The 19,259-nt window shown below is 35.5% G+C and overlaps 1 protein-coding gene across 2 annotated transcripts in view; it reads left to right on the top strand.

Moving 5' to 3' along the window:
• AP4E1 (adaptor related protein complex 4 subunit epsilon 1) overlaps positions 1–19,259 on the top strand; it is a 60,601-nt gene that overhangs the window by 4,242 nt on the left and 37,100 nt on the right. For both annotated transcript variants that reach the window (XM_047736669.1, XM_047736670.1), the window contains exons 3-8: positions 948–1,071; positions 4,899–4,972; positions 5,641–5,762; positions 8,657–8,816; positions 10,520–10,686; positions 13,621–13,694. In XM_047736669.1, coding sequence (XP_047592625.1) covers positions 948–1,071; positions 4,899–4,972; positions 5,641–5,762; positions 8,657–8,816; positions 10,520–10,686; positions 13,621–13,694 — 721 coding nt within the window. The remainder of the gene's footprint in view (positions 1–947; positions 1,072–4,898; positions 4,973–5,640; positions 5,763–8,656; positions 8,817–10,519; positions 10,687–13,620; positions 13,695–19,259) is intronic.

Below are 19,259 nucleotides of genomic sequence, written 5' to 3' on the forward strand. Positions count from 1 at the left end.
ATAAATGTTGAGAATGCAAATATTATTATACTAATAAAACAAATTATAGAATCTCCTAAAACAACTTATTAGCTTGTGTTATAAATACTGAAAGACCCAGTTAAAAAATTAAATGTTGGAATGGCTGTAGCATTAATGATATCATGCCTTCTGTTCCTAATAACTGAGAGTTATTTAAAAAGAATGCCAGTAAAACAAACTATTGCATATTATGTACAGTAAAATAATTCTGAAGAAAGTCTGGGTGCAGTTTGGTTTTTTAAATGTAAACATTATTTTCTTTATAAATTATTACTAACTTATGGGAATTTTATGGATGTTTTCATTCAGCAAAGAATATTAAAATCATGTGCTCCAATCTAGAAGCCAAGTCATAATACCATGGCTGAGATTTTGCCTGAAGATCATGTGTCTCATATTATAACCAAATTTTACACAGGGACACCTAGAATTAGGAAGAGCTATAGTTCGGGTGTCTGGATGGCTCAATCAGTTGAGTGTCCAACTTTTGTTTTTGGATCAGTCATGATCTGGGGGTTGTGAGATCAAGCCTGGTGTCGGGCTCCGTGCTGAGTGTGGAGCCTGCTTAAGAGTCTCTTGCTCCCTCTCCCTCTGCCACTCACCCTGCTTGTGCATGTGCGTGCTCTCTCAAATAAATAAATAGTCTTAAAAAAAAAAAAAGAAATAGCTGTGGTTGATTTATTTTATAATGTTGCCACTAACAAAATGTTAAAATAATTTTACTAAAACTGTTGGTAAGCTAAGTTTTGGAGCAACATATATTTATAAAGTTTGACTTCAGATTATGGATTTATAATATGTATATATGTTATTTCTTCAGTGCCAGGATTAAAAGATCTCCCTGTGAAATGATCGCAACATAATTTAAGACTTAAAATCAAAGTATTCTATTTATTTATGCAGTTACTGGATATTTTGTTTTGCAGAAAATGATGAAGGAATGTATGGTGAGACTTATATATTGTGAAATGCTTGGATATGATGCTTCCTTTGGCTACATACATGCAATCAAGTTGGCACAACAAGGAAACCTTTTAGAAAAAAGAGTAGGTATGTATGTGTGTAAGGTTTTTATACTTAATGTTGCCCTTAAAGTTCCAGGAACTAGGTAAAATCAATGATGGTGAGTATATAGGGTGTTTTTAGAACACTGCCTTGTAATTTCCAAAGCTTTAAAAGAGAACACTTCAAAAACTCAAATCTGTAAGTGAAATTACTCTTACTGATCCATAGCATTATGGGGTTATGGAGATTAAAAATTACCTATTTTGTGATTGTTGGATGACTGTCTGTATTTGTCAAAACTCATTAAGGCATACACTTAAAAATGAGTGCATTTTCTTGTGTATAAATTATATCTCAGCAAAGCTGATTTTAAATTCTGCCTGACCTCATCAGTTCAATGATCAAAAAAGTTTCCTTATAGAATAAAAACTGAAATTGACTTGAATAATTTAAAATATACTGTTCTTAGTTTCATAAATGTTAGCTGTGAGGATTAGAGGTATCTCTTAAAAAGTTTTGTCTTTTTAATCAACGTTTAGGGCTATTAGGAAATATCCTTTAAAATAAGGGATTAAATCTTTTGCTCATGTAGGTTCAGCTGTGTAACAGAATCCAAGAAGGAAACATGTGACAGTATTATAGGAGTACAACATGTTCTTTATTCAAAACAGTTGATAGTGTCATGTTTTCAAGGACCGGCGTTCTTCACAAATTATATTCACCTCTGTCAGATGATGGGGTGGAGGAGAAAGATATTTTGGGGAAGATTCTAAGACCAGGTGCACCCAGTATTCTATTTATTGAAACTCACTCCATTCTTTGAGATTTGTTGTATTCTTCCCTCCAAGGGGAATGTCCCCTGGCATGCTGTCTGTCCCTCGTTGTATTCCAAATCAAGTTTTACTCTTCTGTGATCACCTGGGTGGCTTTTACCATCTGTTATCTTATGATGTTGCCTTTTCATATATTAGTGTTTTATTAATGTTTTTAGCTCTGAACTAATTCTAAGATCCCTAAAGGCAGGGAAATTTTGAAAACAATAGGCAGTCAATATGAAATGGTTGGTGCTGTGATTTTGTACAGCTGTTGTTATGTTGTGCTTCTTAGATGGTCATATAATTTTTTTCATTTTCTACTTAATTTTATTTTAAAAATTGTTCAAAAGTTAGGACCTTATAAAAAGGTATAATCAAAGAAGTCTGACTTTTATCTCTGACCTCTCTTACCCAGTTTGTTCCTTAACTCCTATAGGTAACATTTTCATTAGTTTCTGATTAATCTTTCCATTGTTTCTTTTTGTAAAACAAGCAAATGCACTGGTATACTCAAACACTCCCTCTTATGCAGAAGATAACATGGCTGTATAGATTATTCTACACCTTGTTTTGAAATCTTCATACTTCTATACAGTTGCATCATTTTCATTGGATGGATGGATAGGCCATAGTTTTTTCCATCAGGTCTCTGTTGGTAGACATATGGGTTATTTTTTATTTTTTGCTCTTGTAAATAATGTTGCAGTGAATAAGCTTGTACAGGTGTTATGTATAATTATGAAAACTTATTTTAACAGAGACCTCAGAGTCATTTTTATTGAGGTTTATGGTCTTAGGGAAATATTTTATTGCCATGTGGAAGGACATTTATCTATAGGTATTGACATTTTTTATGTGTGCTAATGAGTAGAAATTTTTTTTTAAGATAACTTTATTTATTTAAAAGTTTTTATTTATTTGAGAGAGACAGTGAGAGCGAGCATGAGAGGGGAGAATATCAGAGGGAGAAGCAGACTCCCTGGGGAGCTGGGAGCACAATGTGGGTCTCGATCCCAGAACTCCCAGATCATGATCTAAGCTGAAGGTATTGCTTAATCAACTGAGCCACCCAGGCATCCCTAAGATAGCATTTAAGCCTTATATATGTCTTCACTCTGGTGCCGTTGCCTCTTCAGCTCTCCTGAGATGTATAAGACTAGTTTTGTTGCTTTCTTTGATGGAGACACCTTCTTATTTTTTTTAGAAATATAATTGAATAAAATACATTTCAGTACATTAAATCAGACATGATGTTAGGTGCTTTATCTTGGGAGATAGGACAAAACTGAGGCTTAGAAAGGTTAAGTCACTTGTCCAAGGTCATATAGCTAATAAAGGATGGATCCTGAATGTAAACCCAAGTATGTATGAGTCAAAGCTTGTATTCTTATTCTATATGTTACACTTTTATATCAAACATATTCCATAATCATAGTCATTATTCTTTTCTTCTGGAACCTTTTCATCTTTTGAGTCACCAAATATTCTCTCCCCTATTTCCTGAGAGTCAAAGTAGTTAAGGATATTCTTTGTAACAGATAAAAGTAAGGTTTTATTGAGATGGTCTTTGAATTTGTTCATCTTTTCATACCTTGATATCGGTGATTGGGTGTGGGTGATATCTTGGCTGATCACATGAGTTCTCAGCAGTCTGTAAGATCTAATCTCTTTAAATGCTCTCTAAGGTTTTTCTCATCTCTTTTTTTGCCCCTGGTTATAGTCTTTTTTCTTTGTCATGCTGCTGCTTCTTGGTTGTGAGAATAGGTGGTTTCTAACAGCTTTCCCATGATTCCCAGCAGACACACACACAGTGTGTGGATAAGGTAGGGACAGTTAGACTCCCTAATGAGAGGACTGAAAGAATTGAGAAGAATGGAAAACAGTGAGGATGGAAGTCAGGGAATAGGGCCTCAGTGTAGACTGTGTGGAGAGACAGGACAGCATAGGGATTAAAACATGAGTTAACTCCTACTGACTGGGTTTGAGTGCTGGCTCCACCATGTACTAGCCATAGACTTTGTGCAGTTACCCTTTATGGGCCTCATATTCTTTTGGGGGATAATAATACTTCATAGAGTGGTAAGGATTGAATGAGGTGAGGCTTGTAATGTACTGATCCATAGTAACTGTCTAACAAATGTTTATCAGTATGAAGGGTGACAAGAAAGTGACATGGAGTATCTAGAGTCCATGTACATGCATCTGTCGTAGTATTAATGTATGTCCTCAATCGCAAGATGTCCTTTTTAATATTGAAATAAAAACGCTTACTTAACTCAATGATTCCATTTAATGTGGTAGACAGTGTTTCTTTCCTCTACAACTGTTACTCCTCCAATAGTGTATCTTCATATTGAGAAAATAAGGTATTCTTTATGGCTTAATATATGATTTACATCATATGCAATGGTAGTGGGTGGCTCATTCAATAATAACAAATAGCCAGTAACTCCCTAGTAACTACAGTAGCTTTTAGTTTTTCAACAGTTGTATGTTTGATTACAAGATAGAAAATATATATATATATATATTTTTAAAGATTTTTATTTATTTATTTGACAGAGAGAGATCACAAGCAGGCAGAGAGGCAGGTAGAGAGAGAGGAGGAAGCAGGCTCCCCGCTGAGCAGAGAGCCTGATGCGGGGCTCGATCCCAGGACCCTGAGATCATGACCCAAGCCGAAGGCAGCGGCTTAACCCACTGAGCCACCCAGGCGCCCCAAGATAGAAAATATTTTGATTGATTGTGTAGAGATATGCACATAAGATAGAAGATGTATTTCTTATGTCATTTATAGGACTTCAAGTTAGTACAGAGAACCTCTTTTCTGTTTCAGGTATATCGTGATACATAATTATGAAGGATTTCAGGATAAAGAACATCTGAAATCTTCCTGAAGTTTTTGAACCTCGTATTTTGCAATCTGTCTTTATAGTTAACCTGTAGCTGTTATCTTTGACACTTAAATTTTTGAATATATTATTGCTTTGTTTAATTTCTTGGGAAAAGTTCATTTTTATTAGGTAATAATGAGACTTTCCCCCTCAAATTTTATAGGTTATTTGGCTGTTTCTTTATTCCTACATGAAAGTCATGAACTGCTGCTTCTCCTTGTGAATACAGTTGTAAAGGTACTGTATTATATGTTGGTAAATATGAAGTCTTAAATTAGTCTTCCAGGTATCGACATTTTACCTCAATCATATTGAATTAGATATTTTTAGAAGAAGCCAGGCTTATAGAATGGGCTTAGAAAGATCTTTTTTTTTTTTTTAAATTAATTATTAATTTATTTTTTAAAGATTTTATTTATATATTTGCAGACAGAGTTCACATGTAGGCAGAGAGGCAGGCAGAGAGAGAGGGGAAAGCAGGCTCCCCGCTGAGCAGAGAGCCTGATGCAAGGGCTCAATCCCAGGACCCTGAGATCATGACCTGAGCCGAAGGCAGGGGCTTTAACCCACTGAGCCACCCAGGCGCCCCTAGAAAGATCTTTTAGATCAGTTTTTGAGTTTGTAAAATGAGGCTAGTAATAGACCTTAACCCAGTTGTAGGGGTTAAGTGAAACATTCTCCTACTGCTGTTATTATGGTTTCATTTGAAAGCAAATCTCTAGACTTTTAGTCAGATGCACTTTTCTGGCTGTTGTCTTTTTCTCTAGGATCTGTTCTGAATGTACAAATTAATTATAAAGTTAGTAGAAAACTGTATATATGTAGGACCATTGCAATGTTGAACTCTATAACCCTAAATTTCAAGATTTGCACTGAATGTTTTGTTTGCTTAATCATTACATCAGGACTTGCAGAGCACTAACCTGGTAGAAGTATGTATGGCTCTTACTATCGTCAGCCAGATTTTCCCTCGAGAAATGATTCCAGCTGTTCTTCCATTAATTGAAGATAAACTTCAGCATTCTAAGTAAGTAAATTATTTTGGGGTATCTCTCTATACTATATATTTCAAAACAAAAAGTTATACTAAAAATTTTATTATAAATTTAACTTAATGTTGTCAGGGTGGAGGATATCCTTTGATTGCCAGATATAATGCAAAAATCCCTAATAGCATCATCCTTCATTTTACGTGGGTTCGAGAAAATGCCAGGTAGCTTTCTAAATTTAAACTGAGAGGCAGTGAGGTTTAGTGTCAGGAATCCATGGCTTTTCTCCCAGTTCTACCACTAATCAGCAGTGGTCCTCTTTTTCCTTTGGCTATGTGGGGTTGGTTGAAGCATGTTAGTTTTCACAGAGTTGTTTTGAGGATTAAGTGACATAATGGAAAAAATCTGGTAGTGGTTCAAGTGCTATGAATACAGAGCTTCAGTGTATTGAGGTTGCTTTCATGGCAAAACTGTAGTGTTCAAATTCTGTTTTATAGCAGAATGTATCCAGATAAACCTTAACTTACAGTATTTTGCTAATCCTATCTTATAAGATTCTTTAACTCTCCTTATCAGTTTGACTTACTTTTTCACAAGTTATTTTTTCTTTTTAAAGATTTTATTTATTTATCTAAAAGAGAGTGAGAGTGAGAGCAAGAGAATACAAGCAGGGAGAGGGAGAAGCAGGCTGTCTGATGAGCAGAGAGGCTGATGTGGGACTCCATCCTGGGACTCCAGGATCATGACCTGAGCCTCAGGCAGATGCTTAACTGACTGAGCCACCCAGGCGCCCCTGTTTTGTTTTGTTATTTTATTTTTGTTCTGTTCTTGATGAAGTTCCATAACTTCATAACCTTTAGAGCTAGGAAAAAGTTTGCAATCACTTTTTCCTTTTTTTTTTTTTTTTTTTTTTGTGATTACAATATTTTAGTTATATGTACATTCTTAATATTTTTTTGTTAATGTTTTATTTATGTTAGATCTGTGTTCAGAACAAATGATGGCTATAGACAATTAATTACTGGAAATAAAATACAGTTTTTCTTAGATAATTACTGGTTGATCTGATCATAGCAGAGCATTATTTTTATGTAAATTTCCCTTATCCCCACTGTTTTGTGATAATTAAATACTTAGCCTTTGTGTGAAATCCTTCTGAGAACTGAATTTTTTCCTTATTGCTTCTCATGTACTCTAATTTCAAATCCTGGCCTCTCCTGTCTTTCACCAGTTAGACTTTTTGAAACTCTGCTTCTGCCATTACGGCCATACCTAACTCCATGCAGAAGAACATGGGTCAGAGCTATAGGTAGGCCAGTGGATGTCACAAAGATGATGGTTGGCCTTGACTTTTGAATTTCACCATGCCAGACCTATGGCCTCAATCCAGGTCTCCTGATGTCTTTTGTTAGTACCACCACAAAGGGCCAGGCCTGCAGATTCCTGAGCCTGTTGAGTGTGTGTATTCCATCATCTCGTTTACCTATTCTCTCTCAGAACTGATATTTATTAACCCTTAACAGCAATACATATAATGAGATGTAGTTTATAGGCACCATAGTATTAATGATATTGATGTCAAATCTGTTGTTAATCTGCTTTTGCTTTCTCTGGAAAAAGAATTTTCCGTCCTGGCATAGTTTGCCTAGGAAGGTAGTGAGTTGCTTGTTAATGGAAATTAAAAGAAGCTAAATTTGACATTTGTTAGGAATATTCTAAAAGGTATTTTTGAGTGGGACACATAGGATTGCATTGAATAATCTCAATTTTGAAATTCTATGATTTTAGGTAACAGAAATACTTATGAAGGAACCCCAAAAGTAAATACTTCACTTTTGTGACACTTGCTGCTGTTATGAGCATTGCCAGCATAGCCTGCAAATATGATATATTTAGAAATAGGCATGAGTGAGAATAACAAGGGATATACTTCCTTGGAAATTATAATAAAATATAGGATAGCAACTTCTTATTTTGCTTCTTGTGTGCTAGACATTATCTGTTAAAAATTAAGTGTAGGATTAGTGTATACTTTCCTTTTCATTTTTTTTTTAAGGTTTTACTTATTTGAGAAAGAGAGTGTAAGGAAGAGCAGGAAGAGGGTAGGGGGGATAGGCTCCCACTGAGCAGGGAGCCCAATGTGGGGCTTTATCCCAGGACCCCAAGATCATGACCTAAGATGAAGGCAGACGCTCAACCCACTGAGCCACCCAGGTGTTCCTGCTTTCCTCTTCATTGTAATGACATTTTTGAAACATGAGTTGGGCAAGGGGAAGAGTAACATCCTTTAATGTGAGTCTCCCTTTCTGCTGCCCTGCCTCCCTAAAGTATTTGGAATATGTTTGCCCATGGTACAAAAAAAAAATAATAGAAAGTAAAATATTAATGAGATTTCCAATATCAATAAAGAAACTGTTTAATATTAGTAGACAGAACTACCTTTATAAATTAGAATTGTTGATTCTTTCCCAATTTCTAGAGGGCATTCAAAAATGGAATTAGGGAATTAAAGAGTTTATTCATATTGGGGAGGATATGAGTTATGGTGAGTGCTGTGAAATGTGTAAGCCTGATGATTCACAGACCTGTACCCCTGGGGCAAATAATACATTATATGTTAAAGAAAAAAAGTTTGTTTATTTTCCTTGATTGTTCTGGTTTCAAAAATAATAAATGCATGCTTGTTACCAAAAATTATGTAACTACAGAAATGTATAACATGGGTATTTAGTCTCTTGAGCTCTTACCTCCTGGAGATAACCACTTTTTATAGTTTAGTGGATTAGAATAAAGAAATGAACAAAAATGAGTAATTCTTTCTTTTTAGATTAAGGTAATAGCTGCTATCTTGGAATCATTTCATCTACAATCTTTTCAAACTAAATGCCTGACAAGTCAGATGGTTTGTTTAGATTTTATTTTTTATCTTTAGGGAGATTATACGAAGAAAAGCTGTTCTGGCATTATATAAATTCTATCTCATTGCTCCTAATCAAGTACAGCATATTCACATTAAGTTTCGGAAAGCACTTTGTGACAGAGATGTTGGGGTCATGGCTGCTTCTTTGCACATATACTTTAGGATGATTAAGGTAAGTTGGAAATTTCAGGAGATACTGAGCAGTTTCTATTAGAAAAAGGTAGTTATGAAAAACAATGTAATTATGGAATTAAAAGAAAACTCAGATTTTTCAGTAAAATGCTGAATTAACATTTCACGTTTTTATTACTAACTTTTTAATAGTAATTTTTGCAAGTTGTTTGATAGCATGAGTTGTAGGCACATTACAGAGTTAGTCTCTTTTTTAAATGACTAAGTTTTTTGAGTTACTAAAGACACATGGAAAAATGGTAGTTATAGGAGGTGATTGAAATATCCATATTTGTTGTTTTTCAAGCAGTGACTTTCTTTTAAATTAAATAATTTATATATCAGAGAGAGAGAGAGAGAGAGCACGAGCAGGGGGAGGGACAGAGGGAGAAGGAGAAGCAGACTCCTTGGTGGGCATGGAGCCCTACTCAGGGCCTGGTGTGTGGGGCCAGATTCTTGGACTCCTAGATTGTGACCTGAACTGAAGTCAGACACTTAACCAACTGAGCACCAACAGGTGCCCAAAGCAGTGACTTTCTTTCATACAAATTCATGAGATGTCTAATGAGCTTCTAGAAATAAGGAGAGCCAGTGGGGGTTGTGCAAGGTATATAGACTACAGTGTTGACTCCTTACATTGATACTGTGTCGGATGTTAAAGGAATGTTGAATGGTATGGTAAAATTTTCTAAATGGTGATATAGATTTATACTAATTCAGCCTCAGTCTATTGCCTGAAAACCTTTGTATGTTTTATGTATATGTGAGAGACTCGATGACTATTATAAAACAAAATGGCATATTTATTGAGTTCAGTTTACAATTACAGAATTGAAGATTGTGTTCATTTTTATGCATTGTGCTCCAAAGTAGATTGGTATAAAATAGATATTTGATGTTAAATCTTATTTTTCCTCTAATGTTTACTAAACTTTGAAAGAGCTATTATTCCCCTTCCAAAAAGGTGTCCTTAATAATGAGATTAAAAACTACAATGAAGAATCTGATGTTTACTTTGAGGAATGTGTATGTAATTTCCCCAGTTCAAGAGATTAGTCAGATAGATAATCAAAGCACACTCATTCAGAAACACAGGTATGTTTAAATACTGTAGGATTAATTAATTTTTAAAAGGCAGATGCACTGATTCTGGGAGGTTTGAATGTTTGAGTAGACCTGACTGCTGTGTGCTCTTCCACCCAGAACACAGATCGTTTACATGAGAAGTCTTTTGCAAACAAAGTTCAGAGATTGCAAACAGGCCTTGATCTTCATCAAAAGTAGAAATAATGCCCCTTATCAGTGTGCCTTTCATTCCCCTTTTTGATTTAGTTGCTGATATTGGCTAGTAAAATTTCTATATAAGATATAATTATAAGAAATTATGAAATGTGATTAAGACTCTGTGTGGGTACAGGTAGCTATTGGTGGAAGTTTTTGGGGGAATGATTCAGATTTGGATCAGGTAGCTAGAGCAGTTTCATCAAGGAGGAAATCTAATTAGATTAGAGTACTGTTTCATTAAATATGCACCTGAAATTTCTTTTTTTTTTTTTTTTTTTTTTTTTTTTTTTGCACCTGAAATTTCTAAGTGAACATATAGATATAATCTAAGTTAGATTCTGTATGGCATTTCAACCAGGTCTATTTTATATTTGATAAGACATTAACAGAACATTTTTTTGTTTTGTTTTTTGGATATAGGAGAATTCATCTGGATATAAAGACTTGACAGGGAGTTTTGTAACAATATTGAAGCAAGTAGTTGGAGGAAAGCTCCCAGTAGATTTCAATTACCACAGTGTGCCAGCACCATGGTTACAAATCCAGCTTTTGCGAATACTAGGACTTCTAGGAAAAGATGATCAAAGGTAAACTGTTCTAAGTAAACTTGATACCTTGATAGCCTGTCATCTAGAAGTTTCATAAATCAGATTCTCCCAATGTTTAATAAACCACCATAGGAAGGACATAACAGGTTGCTAGGATAGGATAATCCTGGCTCTCTGCTTATCTAAATCCTGCTCATAGAGAAAGGGACCTCTGAGGCTCCATATCTTTCATGAAGCCTTCTTAATCATTCTAGTTTAGGGATTGGGAAACTTTCTGTAAAGGGCCAGACAATAAATATTTTAAGCTTTGTGGGCTGTATGTTGTCTCTTGCAGCCATTCAAGCCTGTTATTGTATAACTCAAAAGGACAATCCATAAATGAATGAACATTGCTGTGTTCCGAAAACATTTATGGATGTTAAACTTGAATTTCATATAATCTTTATGTATTGTGAAATATTTTTTTGATCCCCCCCCCCCTTTTCCGCTAATCATCTAAAAATGTGAAAACTGTACAAAAACAAACATCCAGCCAGGATAGGCCTGCAGACTTTAGTTTGCTGACTCTTGCTCTGGTTGGATGTGAGTGCTTCATTTTAATTCATTTGTCTAAGTTACTCTTTTTTTTTTTTTACTCTTTTTTTAAAATATAATTTTTAATGGGTGTCTTTTCAATGATACATATTTTGTGTAACTTTTTATTTTGCCATAGTTTTCAAACTTACAGAAAAGTTCCAAGAACAGTACAAGAAGCTTCCTTAAACCATTTTCCTAGAGACATCAGTTATTTGCATTTGTGTTATTTTTCTTTCTCACTCTCTATATATTTATGTGTGTGCACACATATTTTAAAATTTTTTTCCTGAACTGTTCAAGAGCAAGCCCAACTAAATTTTAGTTCCTTTGAGAGCAAGGACCATGGCTTGAGTCCTGAATGTGTTTCTCTCTTAAAATATTTGCTAAAAAGAATTTTGCTAATCGGTGTTTTGACTTTATGAGAGATGGTTCTCCTTTGTGCATTTGGGTACCTTCTAATTCTTTAGCCTGTCTTTACAAAGGGATTGTCTTCTGGGCTCTTGCTCCTCCTAGTGCCTTGTCAGTGTCATGTCAGTTTGCATTTCCCTGGAGCTCCTAATTGGACTGTATCTCTCCTGGTATTGCTATGTTACTTTTTCTGTGTTTCTGAATCTCAATTCCTGATGAAACCTAAGTAAAAAAACTGGAGGTGATGGGAGTAGATATGCACATTACAAATGTTTGTCCTAATTTTATTTTATATAATCCAGTCTCCTATTGTGTAGCTCTAGTTGGAGTTCACTAGAATTCTGTTTTAAAATCATGAATTTCATGGTAATGCAACCAGACCTTACTGGTCTAAAAAGATGCAGTGACTTTGGAGGCATTTAGTGAATTTACTAAATTCATTAACTCATTATTTTTCTTACTTCCTTTATGGATGAATTTAGGGAATATGTACAAAGTTACAAAGCATATGTACAAAGAGAGTGCTTATCTCCAGAGAGCTCAGTTGAATAGAATTAGGCCCAATGAAATGAATAAAGAGGGGAACTCTTATGATGTTGTGGAACATTAGAATATTTTCTCCTTTTTTGTCCCAACTCTGACATTTTCTGTTAACACAAATCTTGTATTTCTTAAACCATGCTTAGCTCAGTGTGGCAAGTAAAAATGTTATTTTATAACAGGATTCCAGTGTATTTAATTGAAAGAGTTAATTTACTGGAAAAGTCTTTTTATATTTATATTCTTTTGTCTGTTTGAATATTTTCTTGTGTTTTATAGCATTCTTTGTCTTAGGGTATTAATGTTGCTTGATCATGTCTGCAGATGTTTCCACATTTTCATGTGGTTAATTCTGACTCTTACGCCAGACATTGGCTTTTAAAATATAGAAGACTAGACTGTAATCTAGGTGTAGTATTACCAAATTTGGGGTCGGGGGGAGGGTTGTAATGTCTGCCTTGTGGTTACTGTCTGGAAAAAGTGCTTACACAATAAAATGAGGGATTTTAGAATATGGTTCTGGATTCCCACTGGGTAGTTATACTTTAGTCAAGACAGAATAAAAGCACATGCACTTCATATTAAATTTTATAACTGTATATTTGGAAAAAAGAAATTTTCTGAAAAAGGTGTAACATACATCACAAGTTATTTGTGTTGCCTCACATTATTTTGATCTCTTTGTTTGCTTTACAGTGTAGTTTCTCTGCAAGACTACTCTGTGTATTGTATGTGATGCAGTTTTTTTTTTTTTTTCTGTTACTGCTTTTTGAATCTGAAACAGAAATGCCAGTTGAGAAGCCATAGTTTCACACTGACCTCTTGCAGAAGACTTTTCTAGGTTGGGAGGCAGGGTGCTCTACAAAGCACTGCATTTTCTTATAGTATCTACCTCAGCCCAGTTACTGTAACTGTAATCAGTAACCACAAAGATACAGGAATGATAGAAACCCATTTCATAAGATGTGATCTCTTTATATTTAATGTAAATGAAAGTTGAAATTTTTTTTCCAGAGAACCTGGTGCTATTCAAAGAAAGACTAGTATTTGAATATTTTTTAAAGACTATGGGGTTACCATCTGGAATAATCTGGATATGTGAGATTTTACAGTAGTAATTTGATACAGGTAGCATATTTTACTATAAATAAAATTATGAAGATATTCAAACAGAAGCCTGATTTATAGACTAGGTACAGGTAGAGGAAAGAGTTGATTGACTTTAGATATCTCTCCATTGACTAGTTAGCTTTGATAAAGCAGGAAATTAAACTCATGAAAAAGAACAAATGGAATCTTAAAGAAGTGAAGTTCTATTAAGTTCATAAAATGAATTTCTTTCACTTCTTTTCTGTAGATCCTCAGTTTTAAAGAGAGAGAAGTTTGAAAAACTGTTTTATTGAGTTATAATACTATAATTCTACTGCAAATAAAATATCTTTTAAACAGGACAAGTGAATTAATGTATGATGTTCTTGATGAATCCTTACGAAGAGCCGAGTTAAATCACAATGTCACATATGGTAGGTAACATATGTAAATGCTACTCTAATGATTAACAGTGTTTTCCAGGAGTGTAACAAAATGTGTGTTAGAATACTATAAATTCCAAAAGAATTGTATATGTTAATTTTTTTTGTATATGTTAATTTTTAAAATGATTCTTTGGGTTATTATTTTTCAGTGCAAGCCTTAGATAACTAATAGAAATAATTTGAAATTATGGCATTGTTTAAAATGTTGACCTAAATTCATTATTAAAGTTATCTTTTTCTTTTCTAATTATTTCATTTTTTAAGAGAAATTGTTTTTATATTGAAAATATTCACTAAACATCTAATTGACTGTAAGTGTAACCCAGTAGGTCTGTTCCATACTTAGGAAGACAGATCTCAAATAAATCAGTCAACTGGTCATCAAATATTGCTTAAATTTCTGTTTCTTGTCAGGCCCTGTGCAAAGTGCTTAGAATACAGTTGTGGATTAAATTGTATTATCATTGACCTCACAGACTAGATGGAAAAGGACAGGTGATATAAATGTTACAAAGGAGAATTATAGGGTGCTGTAGCAGCTAGCTGTAAGTGAGAGGAGGAACAGGAAGATTTTTCTGGAAAAATGATATTTAAGAAGACAACTGAAGGAAGAGAAGGGTATAGACAAAGACGTATAACATATATATGTATGCAATAATAATATTTATATATGTGTTGTATACAGTTTTATAAAGTAATTTAATGATACGAGATGAGCAATTTGGAGGTGGAGAACTTAGGAAAGTAACCAAAAAACTTCCACTCTTAATAGCCCGAGGGAGGAACTTTAGTTCTTTATTGATTACTTTGAAAAAGCTCAGGAAAGAAATTGGGGTATTTGGAAGTATTCAGAAGCAAAATAAAACAGTTTGAATTTTGCGTGCTCTGGAGAAGACCAGTAAAGAGACATTGAGAGAGTAACTCAAATGAGAAGTCATTTCTTAATCTAATAAAATCTAGTAAAATACTGTGAAGTAGGGGCGGAAGACCATTACTTGTTCTTCAAGACAGTGGTAAACTGTGGATCTTTAAAGACAATGATTGTAGAAACGTAGGATTGACTAGGGGGCAGAAATTGCACTAGTTTAACTGTAAGAAAAGTGCTTGACAAAGATGGAGTAGGAATAAGGAGAAAGGATTGCAGTATAAGACTAGTACAGGGATGATAATGCACATAAGGAATTGAGATGGTAAATTTTGAAGGATAGATTTGTGTTTTGCACATATAAATGGTAATTAAGGCAATAAAAATGGTTTATTCATTTTTTCAACCAGCATTTATTGAAGGCTTACAGAACAAAAACTTGATCTGTAAACCAGGTACAGATTGAGGAAAGAGTTGATTTATTTCTCATGCTGAGTCTGGGAGAATAAAGGAAAAGGAGGTAGATACAGTCCCTACCCTTAGGAGTGTATAGCATAATGATCAGTTGGTATTATCTAGGATCCTGCTATGTAATGAGAAGAGTCAGGCCAGAGGTAAGGATGAACCTTGCTGGCACAGTTGGTTTGGCCAAGAACTGTCAGAAGCTCTAGAGAAGTGCCAGAGTCTTTGCAGGCAGCCAAGTTAAAATGTTTTGCTTGAGATATAATTAGCATGTAGGGTAAGAGTCTCATGCTCTACCGACTGAGCTAGCCGGGCACATAGCATGTAGGGTAAGAGTTTAAAAGGATCTACTTTTCTTTTTCTTACAGAAGGTTTTTTGTTTTGGGATTTTTTTTTTTTTTTTTTTGTAATTGACATTTCAGCTTTAATTCTATTTTCTTGAATAGGTAATATATGCACATGGTTCAAAATTCAAAAGGTACACAAAGGTATACAGTGAACAGTAAGTGCTCCTTTGACCCTTACTACTCACCACCCAGTTCCCCTTTTTGGATCTAGCCATTGTTACCCATTCCTTTGATTTGGAGAATGCTGTATACCTGAGGGAATATTTTTTAATTCCCTAGGGCACCTTTACTTTATTAAGATTTCTGGGACCAAAACCAACAGTTTGTTTCTTTGTAGGCTGTCAGTCCAGTGTTCATCTTGCCATGGGAACCTTATAGTTTCTTTTATTTATTTCCTTTATTAATCTTTCCATTGTTAGGCTCCCTCCTTTTTTGTATTGATATGGTTTATAACTTACAGTGATTTTATCAATGGTAGACTGTTCTTTAGTAGTGCTAACATAAATATTTTTTTGCTTAAGGATGTGAATTTTAAATTATGAACTTCATAAGAGAAGAAACTGTGTCTATCCCAGGATCTGGTACTAGATTAATCAATGAGTAATATATTTTATTGAATTAAAGGAAAAGGAGATTACTTTTTATCAGTTATCTGATTGAATTTTAGTCTTTATACTTTCTAAACCATATTTTTATGACAGTTCCATTATTATAACTTACCTTACTGTTAAATTAAGGTTTAAGTCACATCAAAGACATTTATTGACTACTGTTATGTACCAGGCACTGTACAAAGTGATATAGAGCATATGAGGAAGTGTAAAATACAATCTTTGCCTTCAAGGAATTTACAATATAATGGAAGAAATAGCTTATTTATGAAAGCATAATACCAGTATAAGGTAGAATGCTATGTGGTGGGGGGTGGTGCAGGGAATAACCAGAGGTGGTAGAGGTCACTGTGGGCCTGAGAACACACATAAGGATTTATTGATGTAATGGGGCCCTGAAAGGTAGGTAGGATTCAGATAGCCAGAAGGGGATCTAGGCAGAGGGACATGAGAGAGGGTGCAGAAGTAGGGATGTGTAAAACTGTTTCAGAGAATATTGACTTACCAGCAGCCTACATGGACAGTTTGTAGTGGGAGCAGTGGAAAGGCCATATTGCAGAGGTCCTCTCAGGGGAGCCATATGAGTTTGGACTTTCTACTGTATAAATCCAGAGATACAGGAGTTTGGTATGCAAGGTACTGATGAGAGTAACATTTTTAGTAAGTTATTTAATAAATTGGTAGAATTATATAAAATGGAGTACAAGGAACAGACCATCAAAAGTAGATAGAAGTTCATTTCCCTGTTTTTCCCACTTAGTGCGTATTATTTGTAAATTTAACATATGACTCTGAAAGATAGAGAAATGAAGGTAGACTGGTTAGAGACCTCGGGATGCAAGAAACAATACCATAGTGAGTACCCTGTGTTTTCTTTTTGCCTCATAGTCCCGAGACTGGGTACTGGAGAGCCAGCATGCTGGAAATTCTGACAGGCACAGACAAAAATGCCCCAAGAAAAAAGCCTGCTGTCTAGCCAAAGGAAAGATAAGAAAAAGGCAAAATAGCAAGATAGAAAACTTTTAGACAGTGGCCTTGCATTCCAGCCAAGCATCACAAAGAACAAATTGTGTCATGGCAGAAAAGACTAAGTGGGAAGCCAGGAATTCCACCACACCAGGTGTAACCAGCTTCCCAACCCTCCCCTGAACTTGTGGTGGAGAAGCCCAAGAGAAGAGCCAGAATTTCATCTGTGCCAGGTGTTGCCAGGTGCAACCCTCCCTTGCATTGTCAGCGGAGATGATGTGGGGAGCCTGGATTTAGTTAGAAATAGGGGGTTAACGAAGTACCTGTCCTCTCTTTGCTGGGGTGGTGTTAGAAGAAGCCTGGTGGAGAGTTGGAGCCTTCCATCACTGGTCAGGCATGCTCAGGCCACTGTCGGTGGTGGCCATGTAGGGAGTACTTAGGAAGTGATGCCCCTTTCTTTCCCAGGCAGGATAGTATCAGCAGATGTTCCTGTCCCCCACCACCTTGTCCAGAACAAGGAACCCTTGCTTCTCCAAGTGTCAAAGGAGGTAGAGTGGAGAACCTGGGCTTCCACCCCCATTGGTGGTACCCACATCTCCCTGCCAGAGTGGGGTCAGTAGATAGAGACTTACTTCATATGAAAGTAAAGTCTAGTCTGAAGGATATGGTATCAGTGGAACTTTGAATTTTTTGCATAATCCAGCCCAAAATACCTATGATAAAATCAGAGTATCATAAATGTTAGAATGTTATTAATTTTTAATTTGGTAATCTTTACTTGATATTTGGTTTGGATCTGGGTTGCTCTGGAAGAGAAAACAAAACTTCGCATTGTGTTTTTATGTTTAGAAATCCTCAGAAGCACTTTTTTGAAACCACTGTAGAGGGGAGCCAGGAGGGTGGCTGCTGTTTCATTTTACGGACTTATACTCAGATTTTTGTGGAGTTGAGGAATAGAGGAATTTAGCTCCAGTGGAAAAATAATCTAAAAACCTGTTAAATTCTTTTTCAGCTCATTTATGCCTAAGTTGACTAATAAATGCAATTTTCTAACTATTAATTTTACCTGTACTAGCTTTCCAGAAATTTTATAAGCATCTAAATAAGTTTAGATTTTAGGTGAGTAATGAGAAGTTTTTGTAGTAACACAATCTGATAGCAGCAGAGTTTTGAATGGCAGGAATCTGTAAAGGAAACCATGTTAGTTACAATAGAATATGGAGCATCATTTTTTTTTTTTTCAAAGATTTTTATTTACTTATTTGAGAGAGAGCGAGAGCGCATGAGTGGAGGGGAGGGGTAGATGGAGAGGGAGAAATAGGCTTTCAGCTGAGCAGGGAGCCTGATGCGGGACTCAGTCCCAGGACCGAGGGATCGTGACCTGACCTGAAGGCAGATGCTTAACCGACTAAGCCACCCAGGTGCACCAGCGAAGCATTATTATTATTATTATTATTATTTTTGCGAAGCATTATTCTTATTTTTTTAAGATTTTATTTATTTATTTGACAGAGAGAGAGATCACAAAGGCAGAGAGGCAGGCAGAGGGAGGGGAGGCAGGCTCCCTACTGAGCAGAGAGCCTGATGCGGGGCTGAATCCCAGGACCCTGAGATCATGACCTGAGCCTAAGGCAGAGGCTCAACACACTGAGTCATCCAAGCACCCCTGCAAAACATTATTTTTAATCTTACTTAGGACTGGCTGGTTAGTTAAGGGTTTGGTAAACTTTTTCTAAAAAGGGGCCAGATAGTAAATATTTTAGGCTTTGTATGTAACATAGGTTTCTGTCATAAATTCTCCTTTTTTTTTGTTTTTTTCACAACTTTAATTTTTAACATTTATTTTTATTTTTTTAAAGATTTTTATTTTAGAGAAAGAGAGAGAATACGAGCAGGAGGGAGGAGTGAGGAGCAGAGTGGGAGGAAAGGGAGGGAGAAAGAATCTCAAGCCAACTCTCCACTTAGCGGGGAGCTCAGCGTGGGGCTCAGTCTCAAGACCCTGAGATCATGACCTGAGCCAAAACAGAGTCAGATGCCCAACTGACTGAGTCACATAGGTACCCCTTTTTCACAATGTTTAAAAAATGTATCTGTATACCTGAAACTAATATAAGTTATATGTTGATTATATCTTAATTTTTAAAAAATGTGAAAATCAGTCCACAGGCTTGCAAAAGTAGGCCAAGGGCTGGATTTAGTATTGGTTTATCCACTCCTGCCTTAGTTGGTTAGTCACTTGACCAAGCCTCTCTTTGTTTAGTTCACTAAGTCATAACGTCTACTGTTTTCATAGCACAGAGTG

Source organism: Lutra lutra, chromosome 7, assembly GCF_902655055.1.
Source record: "Lutra lutra chromosome 7, mLutLut1.2, whole genome shotgun sequence".
NCBI classification, from domain to species: Eukaryota; Metazoa; Chordata; class Mammalia; order Carnivora; family Mustelidae; genus Lutra; species Lutra lutra.